The 18,093-nt window shown below is 41.2% G+C and overlaps 1 protein-coding gene across 1 annotated transcript in view; it reads left to right on the top strand.

Moving 5' to 3' along the window:
- LOC311146678 (suppression of tumorigenicity 18 protein-like) overlaps positions 1–8,134 on the top strand; it is a gene marked incomplete at its 5' end in the record, with an annotated part of 40,842 nt that extends 32,708 nt beyond the window's left edge. The window contains 9 exon segments of the mRNA XM_084183211.1: positions 658–720; positions 1,138–1,206; positions 2,052–2,114; positions 2,405–2,485; positions 4,453–4,677; positions 4,854–4,942; positions 5,120–5,223; positions 5,313–5,456; positions 5,791–8,134. Of these exon segments, the coding sequence (XP_084039337.1) occupies positions 658–720; positions 1,138–1,206; positions 2,052–2,114; positions 2,405–2,485; positions 4,453–4,677; positions 4,854–4,942; positions 5,120–5,223; positions 5,313–5,456; positions 5,791–5,931 (979 nt within the window). The 3' untranslated portion in view covers positions 5,932–8,134.
- Positions 8,135–18,093: the final 9,959 nt, after the last annotated feature.

The following is an 18,093-nucleotide window of genomic DNA, read 5'->3' on the forward strand; positions in this document are numbered from 1 at the left end:
AGTCATCTGTGTATAATGTGTATTTCCCTCTAAAAAGGTCAGCTGACAGATGGTCAGTATTAATAACAAAAGTGTAATTCCCGACCAGACCTTTTAAATGGGGCAGTATATTATAAGTGGGGTGACTGAATACACGCTCAGTGAAATGCACTGGACATGATCTATCCTATTATTAGCTCTTATATTGTTGCCTATTATATATTACATATCGTTGTGACTGGTATGTCTGCAGGTTCATGTGGAGAGGAAATGTATCTTGTTAAAAGTGAGTTTTTACATGTCCGTATGTCCTCAAAATGAGCTTATCACTCTTGACTTTGTAGTTAGACTCTGCATGTTCTATTGAGTTAGGCTCTGGGGACTTTATTCACTTTATGGTTAGGTACGATTGAGTAGTTTACAGAAAACAATTAGATCTTCCAAGTGAGCACCTTTTTATGAGCAACTTTCTGCCACTCCAAATAAACACCATCAGAGACATTGTTGTAGTGAATGTGTTCGGGAGTAAAATATCTTCTACTAAATTTCCTGCTGCACTAACTTCACACTTCCAATTCCACTAATGCAAATCAACGTCATGTTAAAAAGGTTAATATACTGTATTAGAAGTCCATGTATTGTAGAGTATGGTCTAACTAAGTGTTGTGTTCTCTGCAGCTGTCCTACCCCCGGCTGTGACGGTAGTGGCCATGTAACAGGAAATTATGCATCACATCGAAGGTAATTACACACTCGTTAACACCAGCTAGTAAATACTGTAAGGCCTGGTTCAGAGGAACAATGTTGATTGTTTCATGTTGATTAGTATTATATGCTGCTGAAACTGTTTTTCTTTTATTCAACCTATTGTTGCTGTGGAATTTAAGTAATTTAAAACTTATTTGTAATTTTATTGAAACGTTGGACAGAAACAACTGTTCAAACTTAACAAATCTTAGCATTTTTAGAAATGAAACCACCCCCCCAAAAAAAATGTGAGATGATAATGCAAATGATTGTCATATGGATTGGGAGAAAATGACGTCTCTGCCACATTGCACTGTACAGTATATCAATCACTGTCAGACTTCAATTGAATTGAACTATGATCAAAGGGTTCATTATAATAACTCTCAGCTGTGTATCCTCTGTCTGTAGTGTATCTGGGTGCCCCCTGGCTGACAAGACTCTCAAATCACTGATGGCAGCCAACTCTCAGGAACTAAAGTACGTGTTGTCCTGTCAGTCATCATCAACTGTTTATAGCCAGTAGTTCACCTGTTTGTGTTCACTGATTCAACTTTGTGCTATTTTATTGGATTACATTATACATTCCACCTGGTCTCATGCTGTTTTAGTCATACAATACACTGACTATATTGAATTTGGACTTTTCTCCACTTCGTGTGATCAGGCTGTATACACTGAGTGTACAAAACATTAGGAACACCGTCCTAATATTGAGTTGCAGACCCTTTTGCCCTCAGAACAGCCTCAATTCGTTGGGCCATGGACTCTACAAGGTGTCGAAAGCGTTCCACAGGGATGTTGACTCCAATGCTTCCCACAGTTGGCTGGATGTCCTTTGGGTGGTGGACCATTCTTGATACACATGGGAAAATGTTGAGTGTGAAAACCCCAGCAGCATTGCAGTTCTTGACACACTCAAACCGGTGTGCCTGGCACCAACTACCATACCCCTTTCAAAGGCACTTAAATCTTTTGTCTTGCCCATTCACCCTCTGAATGGCACACACACAATCCATGTCTCAGTTGTCTCAATGCTTAAACATCCTTCTTTAACCTGTCTCCTCCCCTTCATCTACACTGATTGAAATTGATTTAACAGGTGACATCAATAAGGGATCATAACTTTCACCTGTTCAGTCTATGTCATGGAAAGAGCCGGTGTTCCTAATGTTTTGTACACTCAGTGTACATTATGCAATATACTGTATATCTACTGACCTCATAGAACCTTTACGTCTTAAAAAAAATGCATTTAAATATGATATCATTGTCCAAGACGTCGCACTGAGATTCACCTGTTTTGTCTGTCTCTCCACCTGCAGGTGCCCAACACTTGGTTGTGATGGATCTGGACATGTGACTGGGAATTATGCTTCACACAGAAGGTAGTCTAGACTGGATGACACAAATTATTGAATAGATTAACAGGAATGTGTTTGAATCTCGTTGTTTATTTTTATGAATTCATGAATCTTTGACATTTGGTAAACTGTTGTATATCCAAGAAGATACGATTCTGACGACACCTGACTGATTCTTAAAACTGATTTTGTTGTTTAGAATGTGGTTTTCAGTGACATGCTATGTGATAATCATTGATGGAAGAGTTTGCTTGATTTTAGCCCTAAAGTAGTGTTCATTATTGTTAAACCGTATTGTCTCTAAACATTTGTAGTTTGTCAGGATGTCCACGTGCCAGAAAGGGGGGCTTGAAGCTCACACCAAACAGAGATGCAAAAGACGAGCAAGAAATTAAGTAAGAGATTATTCTTATTCTTATGATTTCTGTTTGATATTTGTTGTTTAGTTTTTTACTGGCATGACTACATGATTGCTGTCTCATTGAATGAAAATACTTGTATCCTGTTGTTAAGAGGTCATTATACCAGAAAAATATAAAGGAAATTGTTTTTCTGATCATAACATTAGTAGATCATCTTTCAAGGATTAACAACATGTGTATAATACATGTTTTCAAACACTGTAATATTTTGAGTTTTCTTATAAGAATATCTGGCTTATCACTCTCTTGTGTGAGTGTTTTCCTTATCATCGTGTATTGTTTATTACAGGTCCCCCATTCTACTGTATGGGTACAAAGCTTTGATTCGCTGATGTAAAGCTTAATAATTCTAGATGCAGTTGTCTCTGGAAAAACTGTTATTGGTATTACATTTACATTTTAGTCATTTAGCAGACGCTCTTATCCAGAGCGACTTACAGTTAGTGAGTGCATACATTTTCATACTGGCCCCCCGTGGGAATCGAACCCACAACCCTGGCGTTGCAAGCGCCATGCTCTACCAACTGAGCTACACGGGACCATAAAAAAATAATGTAATTGATTGCTGCTGCTTAAATCCAAAGTCAGATGTATGAGACCTTGTTTACTTCTACAACTGGACAGACACAGATTTTCCATTCTTTTTAATTACTAATGCAGGGCCAAGAGCTTAGGAATTAGACTGGAATAAATCTCATCCACATTAAGAGAGGGTGGGGGAGCGGCAGGTAGCCTGGCAGTTAGAGCATTGGGCCAATAACCAAAAGGTTGCTACTGTAGTGATTCTGTAATGTTACTAGATTATTGTAAATTGTAGGCCATATGGCATGCTTCCATTGTCCTGGTACCTTCCATCTACCTGTGGTGTATGGATGGATGGAAGTAATGTGGTTGGGGTTGTTTTGTCCTCTAAGTACTAGCAGTACTCTGAACAATGAAGTGCAACAACAAGCATTGTTACAGTAGCACTCTGTTTGTACGCTAGTTCTGTGTTCCATTTGTACTATCTCAGCCTGCCTTTCACCTTTACCAATAAGGGAAGGGGTCGGCAACCCTTAAAATTACATTCTTCACATGACGGGATACATGACAATTATGTGTAATTCATGTCACTCCATTACTGACCTGTAGAAAACAGAGCTGGAAAAATGTAATTACCCTTATAACTCTTAACAATATTCAACAAGACTTGTGCTTATGTTTTTCGATTACAAAAACCAATAACCTACCTCGTACTGTATATGTAGGCTATATCAATCTGAATGTGTTTATTATTCCAAAGTTTTTGTGGATTAGCAACTTGGCTGATACGATTATTTGAGCCTGCTTGACTACATTTTTAATCAGCATTTGACTGGATTAATCAACGTAATGGTTTGACAAATCTTCCGGTCTAGTTAGTGAGGGATATTTATGAACTGTGCAAATGATTTGTTTGAGTACGTACGTATGTATTATGTGTGGTTTAAGAGGTTAAGTAAAGTCGTCGCAACTCAGTTGACAGCATTTTGATCTACTTACATTTCCATTGTACTTAAACTGTAAACAGAGATAGATTTACATATCTCAGATCATACTGTATTTACTACATCTGTCATATCAAATGGCTTGAACTGCCAAACTATTCTGAGGGAAAAACAGCTTGCTGGTGACAATAATCTTTCTCCTCTGCCTCATCTGAATGAGAATAGGCATATCTCACAGGGGCACTCTGTACATTGTCAACAGTCTGTGTTACAACATGAATCACTCCACTAGCAGTTTAAGGGGAGTACATCATATAGTAACAGACTCCTGGGTATATATAGAATGAATAGACCTGACACAATTCCCTATTCTATCTGACAGATAATCATATCTGTTCTATGCGATACATTTCTAACTGAACGTTTGTAATGTAAAATCCTCCTTAACAGATCCCTTGTTTGTCTCCGTACTAGGTGTCAAGTGATAGGTTGTGATGGGCAGGGCCACACATCGGGGAAGTACACATCTCACCGCAGTGCAGGGAGCTGCCCCCTCGCTGCCAAGAGGCAGAACGAGTCATCCATCAATGGCCTCCCCTTCCCCTGGAATAAGGCCTGCAAACAGGAACTGCCCCACTGTCCCCTGCCCGGCTGCAATGGCCTTGGACACGCCAATAACGTGTTTGTCACCCATAGAAGGTGAGGTTGCATTGCATCAATGTTGACCCTTATGATTCTAGTGACATTTTTATTATTTCTATTGATACTACTATTCTTCACCACTGACCCTTAATTAAAGGGTCTAAATAGCTTGATATTGACATTAGTGAGTTTGTATTATTTATTTCTTTTTATTTAATTTTATTTCTAAATAGTTTGTCTGGATGCCCACTTAATGCTCAAAGTATCAAGAAGAAGATGTCAGGAGAGGAGATGGTGACTATTAAACTGAAAGCCAGCAGTGGTAAGTCATGGTGGTGTACAGTACATACAGTATATGCTTTGGCAGGATAATATATTTTATGGAAATGTTAATCTTAGTACCATCAAAGTATGTGTAGACCCTCTGCTAGTTGATTCACTGAAGCACAGTAGCAGGTATAGCTTCCATTTCATAAGAGTATTCTTCATTTTCAAACAGGAGTCGACAACAACGATGACATGCAACACTTGGATCATGAAATCAAGGAACTGAACGAATCCAACCTGAAAATAGAAGCTGACATGATGCAACTGCAGACCCAGGTAACTATCCACATCTGTGATGATATGATGGTTTTGAAAGGATTCAGGCCTAGTTCAGTTTGACAAGTTTTCCTCTTCCCTGAAAGCAGATTTCGTCAATGGAATGTAACCTGAAGACAATAGAGGAGGAGAACAAAATGATTGAACAGCACAATGACAGCCTTCTGAAAGAGTTAGCTCGCCTCAGCCAAGCTCTCATCAACAGTCTCACAGACATCCAACTGCCTCAAATGGTACAGTAGGCCTCATCCGAACCTCCTCACTTGCACTTGTAGCATTTTTTTACCATATTTTTATCTATAGTGCAGTATTTCCAAAACTCGGTCCTCGGGACCCCAAGGGGTGCACGTTTTGTTTTTTGCCCCATCACTACACAGCTGATTCAAATGATCAAAGCTTGATGATTAGTTGATTATTTGAATCAGCTGTGTAGTGCTAGGGCAAAACGTGCACCCCTTGGGGTACCGAGGACCGAGTTTTGGAAACCCTGCTATAGTGGCATTAAATTCTTATTGTCAATATATGCTTCAGTTTGTGAACTAATATTAGAACATGTTTGTGTTCCAGGGGCCCATCAGTGAGCATAATTTCGAAGCCTATGTGAACACATTAACAGATATGTACAACAACTCGGAGCACGACTACTCTCCCGAGTGTAAGGCTCTCTTGGATAATATCAAACAGGCTATAAAGGGAATCCACGTTTAAGCTGTCGAGCCACCAAGAGGAGGTATCTTTGAGATGGGATAATGGCACTGGATGGCTGTGTTTTTCCTGGAGAGTGCCGTGCTGGCTTAGTTGCATGTATAAGACAAAGCTTTGGGAAATGTGTCGACATTTCACAGTTGAATACATTGCACTGAGACAATTACCAGCCAACATTTTTTTTACGCTTCTGTATTCACTTGACATGTTACTTCTGGTGAGATTTCTACCCCCCTTGCACTTAATTATTTTGTATGGTTTACTTGATTTAAATCTGTATTTGTTATTTTTTGCCATTGTTATATTATTGCCATTTATTATCTTTATTCATCAATGTATTTATTTCACTTTTTTTTTAATTGTATTTCTATGATTGTAAAATGCTAAATATTTGAAATCCTTTGACTAATTCAGCACGTTGTATATTACATTGAAGCGCATTCCAGTTTCAATCATAGCTCTCTTTCGCCGTCTAGTGGTGGTTTATTTATATATCAGATCAGATTATAATAAAACAATTTGGATCTCCCATGAAGGTAGAGAACTCTACCAGAATAATCCAGAATCAACATGTTTTTTAATTGTTGCTTTCGATTTCTATTCAACCCTGAATGTATGGTTAGACAAAATGAAGACTAAATATAAAAAATGCAATGTTACTGTACTGTACTCTCTTAATTCCACAATATGTTAACAGTTGACTGCAATTGGGGAGTTGCATTTGGCTCTTAGGAAAATGCAACATTTTTTTTATTTCATTCAATGAACTGAATGTCATATTCAACTTTGAGTGTGTTGCTAGAATAGAGCAACTGACAGCACTAAGAAAATGGCTAAATCCACTTTGACAAGATATTGTCTTTCTTTTTCTTAAATGATATAGATATTAAACTGCCTTCTGTGCACACACTGTGTGTGCATATATGTGCCTACATGTAAATGAATACATAAAATATACAGTTCTCTGTTTTGTGGTAGGACAGTATTATGTGGATGGTGTGTAAGTTATTATACAGTACACTCATTTTCAAAGGAGAAAATGTTCTTAATGACTGTTTATATGCCATTTCAAATATTTAAGCATCGTCTCAGTAGCTGTAATCTCAAAGTCAGGTCTTGAAGTATCACAGGTTAAGAAGTGTTAATGTTTTTTTTCTTTTTACTTATTTTCAGCATGGAAGAAAATAGGTGAGGAAGGTGTTAAAAGAAATGTACCACCAACATACAAACATTTACTATGAGTTCAACTATTATGACACCTTTTACATGTATAAAATGTATGCTCATTATTACTTAATGATGGTTGGTGGCATTTCAGATTCAGTAGTCATACCAATTTCTAAATATCCCCCAAAAGGCACTTGGTGGCATAAATATCACTGCAGGTTATTTATGGCCAGATTCAATAAGCATGTATTTGCACCCTGGTAAATCAAGCCCATATTGTCAATAATGGACAACTGTCAATCATTTTTTTTTTCAGTTCATCACTATTACCTGAAGCAAAAAGGGACAAACAAATAATGATATTGCTAGTTCTTAACTGTTTGTTTTCAATTGTTTATGTTTTATTTCTTCTTAAATTGAGTTCTGAATCAGTTGCACTTTCACATTTTTCTGTTGTATTTCAGTTGAGTTCTATTGCCCTGGCGTTCCAGAGAAAGATTAAGCGCTTTGTTTGTTTGTGAGCATTGCTCTTGATGTCACAGTACAATGTTATTATTTTGAAGTTTGCATGGGTTGATAATCCTATCAAGTTACAATAAATTGAGTTTGACTTGGCCTACTACACATGTCCTGAGGAGGAATTCAAATAAGTGCATATCTGCAAAACAAAGCCAAATTAAGGACACTTGTTGAGAAAAATGCTTTCTTTTATTCAAATACTCTAAAGAACTGTAATCTTGAAAAATTTAATAATTTAACATTTTGTTTAACTTAATAATTGTGTTAATTTATTTATAATTAGTCATATTTCATTCATATACCACACATTGTTTGCTCAGGAAGTTTTGTGAAGAATATTTATTTTACCCTGTTAGTATTTGATGTTTTGTAATGTGAACTGGATTTTTTGTGGAATGATATTAGTATGATGAAACCGTATTGTATTTTTTTCCTTTTTCATTCAAATGTTATGCTTTTTCAGTTCAAGTAGTTTGTAAATCGAAAGTATTACTTTTGCTATTTCATAAGCAGATATGCGCTGTGTTGTACAGTTTGTGTATGGTAGAAATAAAACTTTTTAAATGGTTGTGTGTGATTCTCAGACGTAAAGTAGTACAGTATGTTGGTGTTGTCATATTGGTGCACTGGATCACTTTCCTCCCCATACATCAATGTAGCTTCATGAAGTCAATACCTGAGAATGACAAGTCTGTGCCACCTGGTGGCGAGTAGCAATAAGACAAGACATCTCAGATGAGAAAGTAGGCAAATACAGGTATATAGGCCTATTCGTTGTGCATTGCTGACAATTTGGTTAATTGAAACCCATTCAATCAATTGACAATCCTCATATAATTGTATCAGTATGTTCATTCAGAATGAAGCCAGAGACTAACTAGAGTGACTGAGTGAGCAGGCCTTGCCAAGCAGCTGGGGGACTACAACAGTGATAGTTCTCAAAGAGAGAGTACAAGAGCAGAACGCACTACAAATCAACCCATTTGAACTTGTCACCTCATGTTGAGGTTGCTTTCTAGCTAAAACTACATGACATCCAGATACAGTTAGCAGATTAGCAGTTTACATTTCAGCACACCTCATCAGAACCAAGTATAGGCCAGCTACACTCCCCTCCATACGTATTTGGACAGTGAAACCCCCCAAAAAACATTTGTCTCTATACTCCTGAATTTTTATTGATTTGAGTTCAAATGTTTCATATTAGGCGATAGTACAAAATGTCAGCTTTTATTTCAGGGTATTTTCAAACATATCTGTTTTACCGTTTGGAAATGAAAGCACTTTATGTATCTAGTCCGCCCACTTGAGGAAGTCATAAGTATTTGGACCGATTCACTTATAGTTTATTAAAGTAGCCAAAGATTTAGTATTTGGTCCTATATTCCTTGCACGCAATGACTACATCAAGCTTGTGACTACAGACTTGTTGGATGCATTTGCGGTTTGTTTGGTTGTGTTTTGGATTATGTTTTGCCCAATAGGAACGGAATGGTGAATAATGTCTTGTGCCATTTGGAGACACTTTTATTGTAAGTAATAATAAATAGAAGATGTTTCTGAACACTTCTACATTCATGTGGATGCTACCATGATTATGGATAATCATGGATCTATTGTGAATAACGATGAGTGAGAAAGTTACAGAGGTGCAAAGATCATACCTCCCAAAAAATGCTAACCTCCCTTGTTATTGGTAATGGTGAGAGGTTAGCATGTTTTGTTGTAGCCTCTGAACGACATCTCACTCATCATTATTCATGATTAATTCATGATTTTTCTTAATCATGGCATTATCAGCATTCATTTTGAAGTGTTCTGAAACATCTTATCTACTCACTTAGAAAGAAAATCCAGTCATCATTCACCATTCGGTTACTATTGGGCAATACATAACCCAAAACCCAACCAAAACAAACTGCAAATGCATCCAACAAATACATCCAACGAGTGTAGTCACAAGTTTGATGTAGTCATTGCGTGCAAGGAATATGGCACTAAATACTAAAATGTGTACTACTTTAATACACTATAAGTGAATTTTTCCAAATACTTCACATTGGGGGGGACTAGATATATAAAGTGCTTTCATTTCTAAATGGTAAAACAGATATGTGTGAAAATACCCTGAACTAAAAGGTGACCCTGTACTGTCGCCTCACATTTACATTTTTACATGTTCCATTTTTGTAATTTAGCAGACCCTCATATCCAGAGGCTAGTTGAGACCCCAACATATCACAGTCGTAGCAAGTACATTTTCCCTCAACAAAGTAGTTATCAACAAAGTCATGCATAAAAATAAAAATAAACTATTTGATATCATATCCCACTGGGCACAGACGTCAATTAAACGTCTATTCCATGTTGGTTCCACGTCATTTCATTGAAATGACGTGGAAACAACGTTGATCCAACCAGTGTGTGCCCAGTGGGATAACACAGTTCATCGCAATTCCAAAATTCTGGAGTACAAAGACAAATTAAGATTTGTAGCTTCACTGTCCAAATACAAAATGGAGGGGAGTATATGTACTGTATGAGCTGCCTCCTAGAGTGGTCAGGACATACTAAAATCCCAAATTCTTCCCATAGGGGATTTTAGAAACACTTAAAATAAGGGCGTCGTTTCGTGTAGGCTTACCCTGGCGTGACCTTTTGATGACCGTGTAAATTTCTGTAGGACAAGGTGACTTTTATCAATATTCCCCCCCTCCAATACTAATTGTGGCTAACATAAAGCACTACAACTATCATAAAAAACTGCATACATGCTGTCTGCCATCTGCCCGGTACAGTTGAAACCAGGATTCATCCTGGAAGAGCACACTTCTCCAGCGTGCAAGTTTCCATCGAAGGTGAGCATTTGCCCACTGGTGAGTACAACGAGCAACCAGATGAGCCGGTTTCTGGAAGTTTGTGCAGACATTCTTCGGTTCTGCAAACCCACAGTTTCATCAGCTGTCCTGGTGGCTCGTCTCAGACCATCCTGCAGGTGAAGAAGCCGGATGTGGAGGTTCTGGGCTGGTGTGGTTACATGTGGTCTGCGGTTTTGAGGCCAGTTGGACGTACTGCCAAATTCTCTAAAATGACGTTGGAGGCGACTTATGGTAGAGAAATTAACATTAAATTATCTGGCAACAGCTCTGGTGGACATTCCTGCAGTCAGCATGCCAATTGCACGCTCCCTCAAAACTTGAGACATCTGTGGCATTGTGTTGTGTGACAAAACTGCACATTTTAGAGTGGCCTTTTATTGACCCCAGCACAAGGTGTACTTGTGTAATAATCATGCTGTTTAATCAGCTTCTTGATATGCCTCACCTGTCAGGTGGATGGATTACCTTGGCAAAGGAGAAATGCTCACTAACAGGGATGTAAACACATTTGTGTAAGGTTCTGTATTTTATTTTCTTAGTTCACCTTGTGTTCTTGAACGTAGCCCTGTTTCTTTATGTTCTTGAATATAGCCCTGTCTTTCATTTTTGTTCATTGATTTCACCTGTGTAGTTACTCACCTGGTCTCATCAGCTCCTTATTTAGTTCAGTTCTTTCTGTTTGTGCCTTGTGAGGTGTTGTTCGTTTTGACTCTACTAAGCTTTTTCCTAACTCGTTTGTGAGAACCGGTTTTAGCCTTCAGTCCTAGTTTTGTTTCACCTGCCTGTTTGCCTACCTGTGTATGACCATTGCCTGCTTGTAACCACGATTCCTGCCTTCTGCGAAGGCGTAATAAACACCTGCCGCGCTCTGTGTGTGAATCTACACCTTTTTCTCCCTGAGTATTCATTACAATTTATGCACAAAATTTGAGATTAATAAACTTATTGTGCATTAGAAGAGTTTCTGGGAACTTTTATTTCAGCTCATGAAACATAATATACAAACATATATTATGGTAAGCATAATCAAAACTTGGTTAACTCTTTATGGTAAGTGGTGAAATAAGTATAGCTAGTTATAATTGTAATAACTTAGTAGATAATAAGAAAAGACGATCAGTCTTTACCTGGCTAAAAGAGAAGGAATATGATATATTTTTGTTTACAAGAAACTCATTCTACACCTTTAGACAAAGTTGTATGGAAAAAGGACTGGGAGGGGGCTAAATATATTTCTCCCATGGGCAAAGAAACTCAAAAGGGGTGATGATATAAATTAACAATAATTTTGATCCGAATGTGCTAACTGTTCAAACAGAGCTGCAAGGAAAGTAAATCCTTTTAAATATTCTACTGGACCATAAACAGATTTATCTCATTAAACTATATGGTCCAAATAATGATGAGCCATGCTTCTTTGAAAATATATACACTACCGGTCAAAAGTTTTAGAACACCTACTCATTCAAGAGTGTGCAAAGCTGTCATCAAGGCAAAGGGTGGCTATTTGAAGAATCTCAAATATAAAATATATTTTGATTTGTTTAACACTTTTTTGGTTACTACATGATTCCATATGTGTTATTTCATAGTTTTGTTGTCTTCACTATTATTATACAATGTAGAAAATAGTAAAAATAAAGAAAAACCGTTGAATGAGTAGGTGTTCTAAAACTTTTGACCGGTAGTGTATAATAATTTATCAAGCTTACAGGCAATACATGACTCGATTATAATACGGTTTTAAGTACCTCAATGGACCGTAAAGGAAATCACACTACAAACTATCACCCTCATGCACTTATGAAAATCACGAATATTATGGATATATTGGAACTAGTGGATATATGGAGGCTTAAATATCCTGACTTAGTGAAATATACAGTGCATTTGGTAAGCATTCAGACCCCTTGACTTTTTCCACATTTTGTTATGTTAGAGCCTTATTCTGAAATTGATTAAATAAAGAAATGTCCTCATCAATCTACACACAATTCCCCATAATGATAAAGCGAAAACAGGTTTTTAGAAATGTTTGCAAATGTATTAAAAATAAATAAAAAATAAAATACCTTATTTACATAAGTATTCAGACCTTTTGCTATGAGACTCGAAATTGAGCTCAGGTGCATCCTGTTTCCATTGATCATCCTTGGGATTATCATTATTATCACATCAGTATTATTGTTATGCCAACCATATCAGTAATTGTGTTTAAATCCACAACACAGAATATTAGTTATTATGACAATTGTTTTGCTGTTATTAAACTAAAATATAGAGCGAGTGATTAGTTCTAGTTCAAACTGCCTCAACTGTGTCTGTGGCAAAAATCATCATTTGATGTTTGAGACAGTGCACTGAATATGTTCTTTACACTTATCACTGGCTTTACACATATCCTTTTGATGTTGAGATAGATGTGGGTTTATCCCGGACGAGCCCCCAGCTACACCCCACTTTAGCTGAAGTGTGATTTCCAGCTCAACCACTTTAGTTTAAAAGAAGCCTGAGTTTTGGTGTTTCCCCCATTTTGTTTTGCTCCATATTCTTTTTGTCCTCCCTATTATAAGTTGGTGTGGGTTTTTCTTTTAGTTTGTCTTTTCGGAGGCAAACCTAGTGGGCAATGTTCCCTCATTCTTTGGGGCACTGAGCGAATTTCAGGTCTGCTGAGCGCAAACTTGAACATTGTGAAAATTCTGTGCAACTTCCAGCGCGCATTTACTGTGAACACTGAGGCTGTACCCACTTTAAGTTACAGTTTGCGTTTTCCAAAACGCAGGCGACCAAATTACCACCTCATCGGGCGGGGGATTGCGCGATAAACCTCCGGGTAGATGCTGTGCCTCCCAGGAGTCATGTGTATCCCCTGTCGCAGGCTGAAACGGAGGCGATGGAGACATACGTCTCCGAGTCCCTGCGCCAGGGGTTCATACGTCCCTCCACTTCGCCCACCTCCTCAAGTTTATTTTTTGTGAAGAAGAAAGACGGCGGTCTGCGCCCTTGCATTGATTACCGAGCACTGAACAAGGGGACAATACGTTATCCTCTACCCCTCATTCCATCTGTGATCGAGTCAATGCATGGGGCGTGCTTCTTCACAAAATTAGATCTCCTGAGTGCGTACAACCTGGTGCGTGTCCGAGAGGGGGACGAGTGGAAGACAATCACGGGGCATTATGAATACCTGGTGATGACTTACGGTGTGATGAATGCTCCATCCGTCTTCCAGTCCTTTGTGAACGAGGTGTTTCGGGACATGCTTGGTCACAATGTAGTGGTCTACATCGATGACATTCTGGTGTATTCCGCTACGCGCGCCAAGCATGTGTCCCTGGTTCGCAAAGTGCTGGCCCGACTGTTGGAACATGACCTTCATACCAAGGCAGAAAAGTGTCTGTTTTTCCAGCAGTCCGTCTCCTTCCTTGGATACCACATTCCCACCTCAGGTGTGGAGATGGAGGGAGATCGCATTTCGGCCGTGCGTAATTGGCCGACTCCAACCACAGTCAAGGAGGTGCAGCGCTTTATTGGCTTTTCCAACTACTATCGGAGGTTTATCTGGAGCTTTGGCATGGTCGCAGCTCCCATCACATCTCTGTTGTAGTGGAGGTGGTTGCGTCCGAGGTAGGGATAGGCGCTGTCCTATCTCAACGTTTGGGCACGCCACCCAAGCTCCGCCCCTGTGCCTTCTTCTCCAAGAAGCCTTGCACGGCGGAGCAGAACTACGACGTTGGTGATCGGGAGCTGTTGGCTGTTGTCCGAGCCCTGACCGTGTGGAAGCACTGGCTTGAGAGGGCGAAACACCCTTTCCTCATATGGACGGACCACCATAACCTGGAGTACATCCGGGCAGCAAGGAGGCTGAACCCTCTCCAGGCCAGGTGGGCCCTATTCTTCACCCGGATAGATTTTATTCTGTCTTACATCACAGGTTCGAAGAACGTGAAGGCAGACGCAGTGTCACGGCTGTATGACACAGAGGAGAGGCCCATAGACAACACCCCCATACTCCCGGCCTCCTGCATTGTGGTGTCGGTAGTGTGGGCGATGGACGCGGACATAGATCGGGATTTACGAACAGAGCCATCTCCACCTCAGTGTCCAGCTGGGCTGCAGTACGTGTCTTCTCTTGTCCGTGACCGTCTGATCTATTGGGCACACACGCCCCCCTCCTCTGGTCACCCAGGTATCGGTCGTACAGTGCGCTGCCTGACCGGAAAGTACTGGTGGCCTACCTTGGATAAGACGTGAGGGTGTATGTCTCCTCCTGCTCAGTGTGCACCCAGATTAAGGCACCTCCCAGCGGGTAGGTTACAGCCCTTACCAGTTCCACAACGGCCATGGTCCCATTTCTGTATTGACTTCCTTACTGATTTTCCCCTCTCTCAAGGTAACACCACCATCCTAGTCGTTGTGGACCGCTTTTCAAAAGCCTGCCGCTTCCTTCCTCTGCCCGGTCTCCGCACGGCCCTGCAGACTGCGGAAGCCCTGTTTACACACGTCTTCCGGCACTACGGGGTGCCAAAGGACATAGTGTCTGACCGGGGTCCCCAGTTCACATCCAGGGTCTGGAAGGTGTTCATGGAACATCTGGTGGTCTCAGTCAGCATGACCTCTGGTTTTCACCCCGAGTCTAATGGGCAGGTGGAACGGGTGAATCAGGATGTGGGTAGGTTCCTGTGGTCCTACTGCTAGGACCGGCCAGGGGAGTGGTCGTGTTCTTGTCATGGGCTGAATATGCCCAGAACTCTCTCCGCCACTCCTCCACTAACCTAACGTCATTTCAATGTGTTTTAGGTTATCAGCCTGTTCTGGCACCGTGGCATCAGAGCCAGACCAAGGCTCCTGCGGTGGATGACTGGTTTTGGCGCGCGGAGGAGACGTGGAACGCTGCTCACGTCCACCTCCAATGCGCCATGCGTCGCCAGAAGGCCAATGCTGTCCGCCATCGCAGTGAGGCCCCGGTCTTTGTACCGGGTGATCGGGTCTGGCTCTCGACCCGGAATCTGCCTCTCCGCCTTAACCCCTCGCATTAACCCCTCGTTCCATGTGTCTCTCCTCAGGCCAGTGGTGGCTGGTCCGCTCCAGGAGTCTAAGGTGCAGGAGGTCCCTCTGCCCCCTCTGGACATCGAGGGGGCCCCGGCGTACTCCGTCCGTTCCATCCTGGATTTGAGGCGTTGGGTGGGGGGCCTTCAGTACCTCATTGAGTGGGAGGGGTATGGTCCGGAGGAGCGGTGCTGGGTCCTCACTGTTGCAGGATTTCCACTATCACCATCCGGCTCCGGTGTCGGTGCGCTGCTGGAGCTGCGCGTCAAGGGGGGGGGTGGTACTGTCACAATTTCCTCCGAAGCTGCCACCTCTCCTTGTTCGGGCAGGCTTCGGAGTTCGTCGTCACCGGCCTTCTAGCCACTGCCGCTCCGCATCTCATCATTCCATTGGCATCAGTACCTGTATAAGTGTTCCCTCTGCCCCCTTGTCTTTGTGTGTGACTGTTTATTGTGGAGGATGGTAAAGCTCGGTGGAGCTCCGTGTATTTTGTATCGCCGGGATATTTCCCTGTGTGCCGTTTATTTTCCAGTGCGCCTGTTTTGCGCACTAGAGTGTTTTGACGCATTTCTGCGTAACTCTGTAATTGCAGAATAAAGCCTGTTATTCTGTGGTTTACCCTCCTGCGCCTGACTCCTTCGACATCACCTCATCACAATGGAATATGGGGCAAAATGCACTAAATTAGTTTTAAATCTTCAACATAGAAATGCTACCAAAAATAATATACAGAAACCTGTTAGAAATAACAGAGTCACCCATGAATAAAAGAGGAAACAAAATGCCTTAAGCATATTTTTTTAATTTCAGTCTCCTCCATCTCCACTAACTGAAGTTATTTGTAAGGATTTGTATGTTAATAGTGTAAAATGAATAGCTGTACAGAAAGACTCATGGGAAGGCCAAATTACAGAGGAGGAACTTCTAGATGCAATTAAAGCCTTCAAGTCTGGGAAAACTCCAGGGCTGTATGGCATACCAGTTGAGGAATATCAAATATTTTCTATGTACTCAAAGGTCCGTTATTAACATGTTTTAACCACTCCTATAAATATGGTAGACGATCAGATACTCAGCAAGAATGTCTGATTTCACTATTACTGAAACAGGACCCAGGTGGTAAATATAAAGATCCAGTCCACCTGAAAAACTAGAGAAATTATCTCACTACAATACATTTTAATAGAAAGTTAACCAAATGAGATAAGATCTTGCTACCATGGAAAGGACAACACCTGTCTATTTGTGGAAAAATCACCTTGATTCATTCTTTAGCCATATCCCAGTTTAACTATTTACTTATGGCTCTGGCTACACTAAACAACTTGTTTTTTAAATGAGATGAGCAAAAAATATTCCACTTTGTTTGTAACGGCAAGCCAGACAAAATTAAACACACCTATTTATATAATTGTCACGGATTCTGCCGAGGCTGCTCCTTCTCCTTGCTCGGGCAGGCTTCGGCGTTCGTCGTCCCCGGAGTACTAGCTACTGCCGTTCGATGTTATCGGTGTTTGTTTAGTTTTGTCTGTATTGTTTACACCTGTTCGTCATTATGTTAATTGTTTCCCTTATAATTACCCCTGTCTCTCATCTGTACTTTGTGTGTGATTGTTTTCCCCTTCACGGTCGTCTATTTTGTGAGCGGGTTAGTTCCTCCCTGCGTGGAGTTATTTCTGTGTCCTTTTGGATCCTTTTCGTATTAAAAGTACGTATCCGAGAGTTCTGTGTCCTGCGCCTGACTTCGTTTACCGCATCTCACAGACAGTCATGACAGAATCACACACCATACCATGGAGTCAGCAGGAGCGACAGCACCGACTGGATCACTCGAGGAGCGCGTCCTACAACAGGCAGCGATGCTCCAAAATCTTGGTGCCGCCATGGATAACGTCATGAACACTTTGGGACGATGGGAGAGAGGAGGTTTGCCCACACCTCCTCCAACGATACCACCACCATCGGCTACTCCTATCGTCTCACATCCGGAGTCCAGTGGGATTCGGCTCTCGCTCCCGAGGGCTTATGATGGCACCGCAGCCGGGTGTCAGGGTTTCCTGCTCCAGGTGGAACTTTACCTGGCAAGCATTCACCCGGCACCCTCGGGATACGAGAGCGTGTCCGCCCTCATCTCCTGTCTGTCCGGCAAGGCACTGGAGTGGGCCAACGCCGAGTGGGGAGGGATAGACGCCGCTACTGTGAACTATGCGGAGTTCACCCGCCGCTTCAGGGCAGTGTTCGATCATCCCCCGGAGGGGAAGGTGGCGGGTGAGCGTCTATTCCACCTCAGACAGGGGAGGAGGAGCGCGCAGGAATTCGCACTGGACTTCCGGACTCTGGGGACTGTGAAAAGACCCCTGGCATGTCTGGTGGGGTAAGTGAGTGTGTCAGTGCTGTGTGTAAGTTGACTATGCAAACAATTTGGAATTTCCAACACATAAATGTGCAGTCAGTCTTTCCTCAACTTTTAGCCAAGAGAGACTGGCATGCATAATATTAATATTAGCCTTCTGATTACAATGAAGAGCTAGACGTGCCACTCTGCTCTGGG

This window comes from Coregonus lavaretus (genome assembly GCF_964263955.1).
Source record: "Coregonus lavaretus genome assembly, chromosome: 19".
In the NCBI taxonomy this organism is placed as follows: Eukaryota; Metazoa; Chordata; class Actinopteri; order Salmoniformes; family Salmonidae; genus Coregonus; species Coregonus lavaretus.